The sequence below is a fragment of the Schistosoma haematobium genome, chromosome 2 (genome assembly GCF_000699445.3).
Source record: "Schistosoma haematobium chromosome 2, whole genome shotgun sequence".
In the NCBI taxonomy this organism is placed as follows: Eukaryota; Metazoa; Platyhelminthes; class Trematoda; order Strigeidida; family Schistosomatidae; genus Schistosoma; species Schistosoma haematobium.
This window is the reverse complement of record NC_067197.1, coordinates 14,064,328-14,076,254: the sequence shown is the minus strand read 5'-3', so window position 1 is coordinate 14,076,254 and position 11,927 is coordinate 14,064,328. Positions and strand designations below refer to the sequence as shown.

The window sequence follows — 11,927 nt, the reverse complement described above, 5'->3', positions numbered from 1 at the left end:
GTAGATTGAGTAATAACTAGAGGGCCATAAATTCACAACAGTGGCTAGTAGTGAAATTTAGGACACGCATTTCATCCTATTTAAGACTTGTCAACTAGATGATCGATAATTACCAGTCTCAAATATCAATTAGAAGATTCAAGTAAACAATACCAAGAATAGCTTCTTAGAATTAATTTTCTCAGTAACTATTATAAAAGTCACATTTCAAGTCAATATGAAATAACACTTTTGTAAATAAACAATTTATTTTTGGTCAAGAATAGGATCATTAAAAATAAAGCTTTTTTGTTTGTTTGTTTTAATATTCAGCATACCCTCATACTATCTACAAGTAACACACTATTCAATTAAACATTTAACATTGAATATACATTAGAATAAGAGATTTTACACATGATAAACATAATGGTTTGTAAGAAAAAAGAAAAGGAAAACAACAACAACATTGTGACAGTTTGCTAAAAGAAAAAAAAAGTAAAGAAAAAAAGACAAAAAAATAATCAATTTCTTTTAAATTGTTCCAGTATTTTCTCTTTTTTTAAAAATTTTCTTTTAAATCTTTTCTATTTATCCATACGTACTGGTATAACTATACCTTCTAATAATGCTTCTTTATCTTTTATAGCTACTGGTGTTGTAAATGATATAATTAAACGATTAATTTTTGGATATTTTATTAAACAATGATCTGAACAACAAATACAATTACAACCAGTTGTATATATAGTTGATTTTAATGTAAAATTTGTATGATATGCTGTCATAGCAATTAATATACCAGTACCATATATATTACGATATGGTTTATCACTTAATCTAAAACCAATTGATGTTAACATTAATACAAACATTGGTATATTTAATAATATAAATGTCACATAATAACATCTTAAACGATAGGTCATTTTTAATTCACCATTAATTTGTTTTTTACTTAATGATGAATAATAAAATGCTACAATGACAAATATTGTTGGTAATGTAATTAATATAATTAAATCATAATAAAAATATGAACGACACATTGTTGTACAACGTGTCAATATCATACCATCTTCTTCAATGGATTCAAATGCTGTAATAGATGGTAATGTTATTAAAAATGATATCAAATAAATACAACCTGGTATAATACGTTTACAACGATAAAGAAATTGTTTTGTTGGTAATGGAATATCAATTTTATGTTTTGTTTTAATGATTGAAATTTTTTCTGATCTATCATTTATTGATGGTTTATCATTATTGATTGTATTATTGATAGAATCTTTAGTAATATCAGAATTTATACCACCATTGATAGGATACATAAAATTAGATTGATTATAGGCATTTACTTGATTAATATAATTATTCATATTCATTGTCATTCTATAATCTATTCCATAATTCATATTCATTGTATATGGATTAGTTTGTTGTCCAATTGGTCCATTATCGAACATATTATAATTATCAGGTGTAGTCATCATATTTTGAGGAATCATTTGACCATAAGGATTCGTTAAACCACTTAAATTGGGCATTATTCCAGGTAATTGATTAGGTGAATTTATTACATTATTCTGACCAATAAACAATGGTTGTGCAGCAATTAAATTTATCCCATTAGAGTTGGCAACTTGGTTCGTTGGAGTATTAATTTCATTCGTATTAGTTAGAGTATTGATTGATGATGAAATAGGTGTAACAGCTACTGTGTCAGTAGTTCCTCGAACACTTTTATTTGACCTTGATTTTCTTCTTTTATCAGTGTAACCCCATTCTGTGGTTCTTCCCCGACCAACTGGTTGTTGTTTATTATGACGTTTGGGTGATGCTTTTGTAGCTTTTACCGTAGCTTTTCTTGCTGCCGCCAATCTTTTCGTTTCATCACGTACTTTATTACACTGTAGTTTGCAAATAAAACATATGTACCAGATTAAATTTATTATTGGTGTACGGTAAACCCAATAGACAAGATGATAGATCGAAGCGGTTCTAGTGAAGAGATCACAAAAGAATCGTGTTTGTGCCATTCCCCAGCCTAAGATGAAGTATTTATGCGTAGGTGATAATGGTGTGAATAGAGGTCTTGATAGAACGCTAAATACTAACGGTAAACTTGAACATGTGAGTACTAAAAATTCTGGCCGTTTTGGAAAACTAATTCCAGTACGTCGTAGATCAAATATGTTGAGTACTCCATGAGCGGTCAAACATTCTGAAAATAAAGAATGGTAATAAGTAAAAACCATTTTATCATTTGACATATAAGTTAAAAAGCAAATGCACACACGTATTATACAATGATTTATAATACTGAATACATTACTCTTGGAGTATTTCGTTGAATTTGACATATTTAGAAAAATGCAAATAAATAAAGTAGAATCTGAGAAAGGATGGCATTTTGCCAAATTATTTGCACAAATATGTGAATACAGACAAGCGGAAATCAGGTATTTATTACGTCGGGTCATTTACTATATATGATTGTTCAGATTCATAAACTATTAATATAATTTATATGTTTTCTGGAAGGTTTTTGTGATCATAAGTTATAACTATATAAATAACCTTGTCTCTGTTGTTAACTACTCCAATATCAAGACTTCCAGATTGATGAAAATCTGGAAGTAAACTGGTGAGCTGACTTTAGAGTTAATAAGCTGTAATGACTTTGTAATATGGAAAATATTTTTCACTGACAAACTAATTCTCTTAGTTAAAAATCCATAACAATTATTCCATTATACATTTATAATTTCAATAAATATAAAAACTATACTTAGAATTTTCTTCTCAGTTATGACTAGAAGCGAGAACCGGAATGTGCAATTTATAATTAAATTCACATAAGCCATTGAGTACAATAAATGAGGAATATTATACATTAATTAAAACTGCTAGTAAAATAACATCAATATCGCGGCAATCCCTTTAGGATGTACATACACCAAAAAAGACTGATCACTTGACTATCTTAACATTAGCAACAGGAGAATCTAAACAACTCTTAAGAATGAATGAAATATGTAGTAATGTGGTGTGTGCTACTGACGTCGACAGATATTAGTAGTATGTATCATCCATCGTAAGTGAAATATTTGGCGGTAGAAAGTTGAGAAAATCAAAGAGAAGAGGACGGGAACAGAGAGTGATTAGTATAGAAACTAAACAACAACACAGTCTGAGACAAATAATGAATATTTTGTAAATGATATATTTACTGTATGATTCTCAGATTTTACCAAGATATTCTGTCAGATTGTATTAACACACATTTAATTATCCTCAGTGGTGTTCTCGTTCACCACAATAGTATTATCAAGTCAAGTATCTTGAAAACTCAATATACTGATTGACTTTTATCATCAGTTTAGTTTAAGCTTGAGTAAAAATTGGTATAAATATTTCAAGTAGTACAAAGTAGATATTGAAACTTATAAACAACTAATTTTTCCCCAAAAAAAAGTAGATTAAATTCATCTTCTTGTGTAGAATGGTTTCATTTTATCTCATTTTATCATTTTTCAGTTTATTGAATTGGATCATTTATCGGGAAATGATAAACCCTATAAGATTCAAACATGCATCATTCAGCTTGATTATATGAGATGTACCTAGTGAACTATTTAGGTTGAAAATGATTTGCTATTAAACTGAAATATTTATAATTGACTGATCCATAAGTAATGGCCACTGTGATACTTGTCGAGTCTTTTTTTGTTGATCGAGTCATGTAGCTCAAGTTGCAATCAGTGTGGAGAAGATTTGTAGCTCATGTGGATGATTTTTATGGAGTTTTGTTCTCTGAGCTGGATATTTTGGTCGTGGAGCTTCCATCGTTTTTCTGAACGACATCAGATCTGAATTTTGTGCTTGAAATCAGTGTAAACTACTTTCAAATATAACAAGACTATAAAGACTTTCCATAAAAGAATTCAAGGAATTTTAGAAGATTTAATTTTAATTCGATTTTTATTTTTCAAGTAAACTTTTAATTAATAGGAATTACAACGGGTCTGATAAAATTCTACTTAGATTGTTTTTCTGTGCACGTCTGTGTGGCTGTTTAAAAAATAGTTGTGTCATACAGACAGTTTTATACATTTTCATTTACCTATTCATATTTAGTTTTTCCTCAAGTTAAGGTCGTTATACTTTGATTTGATAATCATTACCAAAACTGAATAATCCATAACCTTCTTCTTAGAATAGTATTACTGAAAAGAGCTTTGATTAAACATAGAGAAGGCAGTTGCAGAAATCAATAATTGTATTTATTTATGCGCAACAATACTATTGACTTCACAACTGTAACTTCACGATAAAGGTATAATAAAGTCTATAAGTGTCACTTAAATGGATTCAATGACAAATCTTTTAGACAGTTTAAGCTTAAACACTGAAATATGCTATGGTATTATTTCAGTATGTCAAGTAAGCCCAATATTATTATCCAACCTTACAATATAAACTACTGAATTTTGATTGGAGAAGTGGACAATGCAGAAATCTTGTGTTCGATCTCATGAAAGTTATAGTTACCTTCCAGTTAGGAAGTTTCAAAATGAATGAAGCATTTATCTAGTGTTTCTTTTTAGTTCTACAACTAGTGTTAGTTATTAATAGCAGCTAATTTTGAATCATTAAAACGTCCACAAATAGCTTCATGAAAATTAACTTTTTACTAGACATTAGTTAATCACAGCGGATGCATTTCTTTATAATTAATGCAACATAAAACTCAACCTTGTTTTAATATTGTTATTATTATCCACATAAGTGTTGCATTGCTACCATAATTATTATCGTTACCAACCTTGTAAATACATAGAGAATTAGTATCATTCTATACACTAAGTAATCTTCGACCGAATATTTGATCTAATATGTACTTTACATTATTATTTCTCTCACTCCATACTACTTATATTTGTTTTGATAAGTAACCTCACAATTTTAACTGACTTATAAATCTACATACTAGTCATTTGCATTGTACTTAATGCTTACTTAAAATCGTCAATTCATTATACTGTAGTATTGCATAAGATATATTTCCTTTAAAGTCGGCTGTTCCCTTAAAATGCAGGTTTAAAACTGGAGAACTTAATGAGAAGAATATTTTTGTTTACATATTCATTGGTTTGCCTTCATAAAATGAATTAATTTTTAATGTAATTCATGCAATTATAAAGAAATGATGAAGAATTAATTCAACAGAATAAAATATCAGAAGGGGGTTTAGTGGATAGCATATTAATTTCAATAGTTGAGATCATGAGTCAATTGAAGCTAGACCACCATGGAAAAACTGGGAGCACTGGACGGCCATTTCGTCTTATCGTGGGATTCTTCAGCGGTGTGCGTCCACGATCCCGTTCCGCGAGATTCGAACACAGGACCTATCAGTCTCGCGCGCGAACGCTTAACCTCAAGACCACTGAGTCGGTCGGCATCCAATGGTGTTAATGTCCAACTTCAACTAATCCACGAAATTGAGTGAGACATTCTGGTTTTCATTAAAAACGAAACTACATTTCTAATAAGGTTACTTTTATGTTTCTGCAATCACTTAACAATCTTATTATTAGGTAAAGTTATTTCGAAACGTCATGTACCTTTTTTGAATAAAATATATTAACTATATATTGAATGAAGTTAAAAATGTGAAAAAACATTAACACTTCCCAATAAATATATTTTTGTTATATCCCAATAAGGCGAAAAATTATATTTCTAATGTTTCGTGACTTCATTTAAGTCACTTCTTCAGAGTAAGTAAATAACCGAAGTTAAATTAACTCAAGTTTAAATAGTATTTTTAGATAGTAATCTGAAGAATTCGCTAACATTAGGTCACGAAACAACAAAAATACAATTTTTCTACTCATTGGGATATAAGTAAACATATATTTTTTATTAACTTTCTACCCAATGCTTAATATATTTGAAACTATTAATTTCAACCTTGGTATTGATACCTATTATAAATATTCAATTGACCCTTTTTTGAGAATTGGATAAATTTAGATAGTGTAAAACATAAAATTTATGCTACATAATTATAGTTTTAGGGTTTAACTTATGAAGAAATATATTTGTTTTTATGATACATAAGAACTTGGTATTTCACAATTCCTGAGTGCTTTGGAATCAGATAACTGTCATGTAAAGTTGTTTGGAATCGAATTATTAAGAAGAGAATTATAGATAACTGATATTTCTCAATAATTTTCACCGCTAACACACACTCAACCAAACTCAATATAGGACATGATGGAAATGTACATTCGATTGAGTTGCTATTGTATACGTTAAAAGTAACTAACGGTTTACTGAGTGACCTGGAAAAGAGATTTATCTTCTTCAATCGAATACTCCCTGAAATATTTCTGATAATTAACCTGGAATTAAAACAAACTCATTGTTTATATTATGTTTGTTTGAATTTAGTATTTTTATACAAGATTTCAAGGATTTATCTTCGTAAGTTCAATTTTCCTTGGAAAGAAAAAGGTATTTGAATCAATTGTTTACATAAATCAAAAGGAAAATACACTGAATTTCCTTGGTATACCATTATTTTGTGAAAATGTGCCTTATTACATATTCGATTGATTTGTAGATTTCCGGAGTAATAACATACTTCTTCAGTTATCTTTTATTTAGTGAATATAATTCATTTGTGATAGATAAATTTGTTAACATTTTGAAAAACAATATTCCATATCATATGATCCATTCAGGTGATTTTCTGTCATTTAACTAGGCTTACAAATAAACCGCTAAAAGTACAATAGGTGATTACAGTAATTATCATTTCATAAAGTTCTCTTCGAAATGGTTTCTTCATTTTAAATGAACGTTAAGTTACATATTTTGATCATAGAGTGAAATTATGAAATACTCGACCTTGTGATCTGTTTTGATATTTATTAAGACTAATTTATAATAGAAATAGATTTAATTAAATACTTAAACAATAGAGAGAATAATGGGAAACATCGACGTGTCGTGAACGCGAACACGAGTGGGGACAATCAAATGTATTTAAATAAAAAATTGTCTCAAACTTGGTTGTTCCTTCTGGAAATTTTTCTATCATTCTCTGTCCTTGTTTTTCTTTCCTTAGATCTTCTTAATCTTCTACCGCCAGACATTTCACTTTCGATTGATGATACATACTACTTATATCTGTCGACATCAGTAACACACAGCACAGACGGATTAGTTAGCTTTTTTTCCCATTTCAAGGTCATTAGTTAGGTGAAATTATGATCCCTAGAGAGTTAGATTTAAAATTTTCTTATTATCATTCCAATACATAGTTGGAATATATTAATTCTTATTTTTCAATCTCATTTCTTTGTTAAATTCACTTGGTGTTGTTTTACTTATATCTTCCAATTGTTATTTAGGACTGTATTTGATCAGTCTCATGTTGGCATATGTGCATCCTGTGCGGATTGCCTCGATATAACCTTAAGTCACAAGCTTTTTAAGCAAAAATGGATGGTGGCTAGCAGTGGAATCCAGGACGCATGTTTCATCAAGCTGACGAGTCCCAAATAGGACGAAACGCGCGTCCTGGATTCCACTGCTAGCCACCATCCATCTTTTCATTTCTGTTGTGTCTATAATTTACTTTCATGTGTAGTTAACTTGAATATAATTACTATCTTAGTGATTTAACTGAATCTCAATTATTCTATGCTTTACTTTATCGCATTTCGATATGAAACTCAACTAATATCTGTTATATCATATAAAATCTAATCATTATTGAATGACAGTAAACGAATTTGTTAAAAATCACTTTATAATTACTTATTAAATATTAAAAGTACTTACTTATAATTCCAAATATACTCATTGTTACCAAAAAGATACTTGCAATCCATGATGTAATTTTACTACCAGAACATGCATACAGTTGAAAATCTGGTTCAGATAATTCACTACGAACACATGCAAATTCTGAGTGTATCGTTGTATGATCATGATGATGAATGGATAATGTTGTCAATGTACTAAGTGTATCTAATAAGTTTGATGTAACAATATTATAATATTTTTCAGTTATTAATATATAAGTATCATTTATATGGGTAGATGATTCTGTTAATGATTGATTAAATGTACTATTAGTTATAAGATCAGTTGTTGATGAAATTGAATATTCAGCAGATTGCATTTTTACTGAAGTAAAGAATTATTCATCAGAATTCATGTTATGATACTCAATATCTTATCCAATGTTATTTAGTCTGTTTAATGTTGACTTTTAAAATGAAGCCTTTAATAATATAAACACAATAGATAATAAACTAAAATGATCCTAGTGTAAAAGGAATTAAGATAGTGAACTTTGATTAATCTAGTTTAGAAATATTAAAGTATTTGCCAAAATAATTTTTGCTATGTTAAATAAAGGTGTGTTAAGATTGTATGTCCGTCATAAAAAGCACCTATATGAGGAAAAAGTGCCCAAATGAATACATAAATGTGTTTGTATGTTTGTCTATATACTAAATACATACAGAGTACTTTATACACTTGAATAGTTTACGCACACACACACACACACAAACCTATTTCGTTCCAAATAGAAGTATACAATTATGTGTAGGTGTTCTATGTTATCTTAATATAAACATTTAGATTTAACTGATTTACGAAATACAAGACTAATTCTATTTATTAATTAAATCGCTGTATTTTATATTAAATTATTTCAGTTTCATAAAACCTATGAATAGCAATTTACAAATGTATGAAAGACATTAAGTTTTTTATTAGAATAGTAATAATAAATAGATTACTGAAAGATCATTTCTGAATTTATCTTTATCTTACTTACTTACTTACTAACTTACGCCTGTTACTCCGAATGGAGCATAGGCCGTCGACAAGCATTCTTCAACCCACTCTGTCGTGGGCCTTCTTTTCTAGTTCTATCCAATTCTCGTTCATTTTTCACGTCTATCTCCATTTCCTGGCGTAATTTGTTCTTTGGTTTTCCTCTTTTCCGCCTAGAGTCCCTCCGGGGGCTACTGCCGGTCCCAAGCCTGGATAAAGGAGGTGGGGTGGGCATAGGGTTAGCGTCCTCATCCCGTAGAAAACTAACTCGCTAAAAAACGCTAACCAGAGAAATTATTCAAACCTCTTAAACTCTGCCCTGGGAGTTAGAAGGTCTTCATTTAGAAGAATTATGACGCCTCATGATGGAAGCTGAGTTCCTTCGGAAGTTACGAGGTCGATGCCTCTTCTGACAACCAGAGCAACCATTTATTTAGACACATGGAATACTCGTACAATGTAGGAGACCGAAAGAGTTTTTCAAATTGGTGCAGAAATGAGGAGATACAACCTGGAGGTGCTTGGGATCAGTGAAACTCATTGGACGCAAGTTGGACATCTTTATCTTAGCTACAGTTTATTTATATTTTCAAATTCCATTTCAAGCAAGTTTTACTTTAATGCAATATCTTCATAGGAAATGATCTTTTGGATATGACTAGAATTGAAATACATGACAAACTTATTCATATCGTAAAATAAAGCTTGTTCTTTTATTGAAATATCCATTTACATCATTTTGGAAAAGTTTAGTTTCACAGTTCACAGAAAATATCCTTAGATGAATGGTCAATTTGCTCAACATAATGTTAAAGTGAAGTTTGTTCAATAATTCCTATGGCATGATATTGTTGTGATCATTCTAACAGAAAAAGCAGTTCAACAGCTAAATAGATATACCCTCTACTATGAAGAGTGATATCAATAAAATAGTCGATTAACTAGATAAAACATTCAATTCTTGAAGTTAATCTTCTAATATGGACATGAGAAACATTTGCACTGATCTGTTTAAAAGACACATATATGTCATTTTGGGTTATCGATTTTACAGCAACGAGATAACAGAATCTTGTAATCATGACAATAAAATATTTGCCAGTAAGAAGTGCATAGTCAAGTAATTATCAGCTTTACATTGTTATGAACTATACAATATAAGTAAAAACATGGGAATCATTGATAAATACCAAATAGATATGGGAATATTAATTCATAAAATATTTTCTAAAGTCAAAATCATCAAGAATATACAGTCGTAGAAAATAAGTGAAGTGAGAAGCTTGAATAACTATTTAACTATCTCTTTCTTGAAAATTAACATTTCTCTGATATTCCGAAAATGTGTCTGATGAATTTCTTCAAAAAAAGTTCATGAAATCGCTAACTGGTAATTGAAACAAAATGTGATTATCGTTTTAATAACTTGAAAAATATTTACACCATGAACTGTGATTATCAGGAAATTGACTGGAAACAGGTCACATACAGATATATGTGTTTAGTCTTGGTCTGGAACACGTTCATCCAATAAGTCAGTCATATTGTGGTGTGGGTTACTTATATCCACACAACTAGTATATAACGGTGGTCAGGCATAGAATGTATTTCAGTAGAATATCGATGAGGAAAGAACGTAAACGGAACTCGATTGGTATGAAAATGCATGAACAATTAAATGTGAGACAATGGATTGATGTTTGCAACAGGAACAGTCAAGTTTGAGATGATGGATTGATATTTTTCAAATTAACTATTTACTATATGGTTCTCAGATTTTAATGAGACGCTCTGTATTTTCTTGACAAATACATTCGATTGTCCCAACTCGTGTTCTTGTTCACTACAGAACCATAAATCTGATTTAAAAGAATTGTGTTGTTTGTTTTTGCATTTAAACATAGTAGCTGTTAAAACAAACAAACAAACAATAGGAAATTTCAACCACTTTATAAAAAGGAATTAACTAGATGAACCAAATGTATTATGTAATCAAAAACCAAATGTAAACAATCAGTTTTTATTACTATCTATCAGTTTGTTTGAAGATTGACATATTGGTTAGTTAACAGTCAAATGATTTATATTCTCATTAATATTTGTATCAATCAGTTTAGTAATTTAATGGATTCAATCTAATGCATAATTAGAAAAACACTTCAGCAATAAGGTACTTTGTATTTAATAGATTTGTTTAAGATAATACTAACAATTTTATTATTTTCAAGTGGAAATGGATGGTGGTTAACAGTGGAATAAAATATGCACATTTCGTCTTATTTAGAACTCATCAGCTGGAATGCTTATGATTTAGGACAATATCAAGACAATCCGAACAGGATGCACATATGCCAATAAGACACTGATCAATTGCAGTCCTAAACATCAATGAGAATATTCAAACAACCAGTACAAAATTTTATTATCTAACGAAAATCTAAAATTTAAACATCTTACAACCATAGTTAAATACTGTTTTTTTTAATGACAGGTTGAAGTTTCTACCAATATTGGTGTGACTATGTATGATCTATTCAACTTCACTAATATAGACTATTCACTGAGTAGCAGTAACTAACAATCAAGTACAGACAATATTACCGCTAAATTCATGGCAGTCCAATCAGTTAGCATAATGCACTGACGAGTATGAATCGAAGCCAACTGAACAATAAGAAAACAGATTGATGTAGTTTTGGTTAATGATAAACAATGTCTTCATACAGATTCTTTCAACAGATATTTGATGGTATTTTAAATAAATAATGGAAATTTTTCATCCGTTCAGCTTACTGAGAGTAATAATTCAGTGTAGGAAAACACTACGGGAATGACCTTGAAAAACAGTGTAAAGAACGCTGTTTACACATTTAATCTTTGTCCTGAAAGGGGAAAAATAAGTGACTTGTATAACTGTCACCAACTCGTTATAATATTTTATAAAGGTATTATGTTGTCTACAAGTAAACAGACGTTTTTAGCTAAGTGTTTCGTAATCTCAGGAGTATATTTATCAGCTCATACTGTAATAGGTGCTGAGGTATCACGAAAGAATTTTTTCTGTTGTGTGACAA

At 29.7% G+C, this 11,927-nt stretch overlaps 1 protein-coding gene across 1 annotated transcript; it reads right to left on the bottom strand.

Annotated features, from left to right (window-relative positions):
• Positions 1-229: 229 nt before the first annotated feature.
• On the bottom strand, positions 230-8,188 carry MS3_00006260 (uncharacterized protein; the record flags this gene model as incomplete). Its single annotated transcript, XM_012942442.3, has 2 exons — positions 230-2,206; positions 7,846-8,188. The coding sequence occupies 2 exons, from the start codon at positions 8,186-8,188 to the stop codon at positions 567-569; spliced, it is 1,983 nt and encodes a 660-aa protein (XP_012797896.1). The 3' UTR covers positions 230-566.
• Between the last annotated feature and the right edge of the window lie 3,739 nt (positions 8,189-11,927).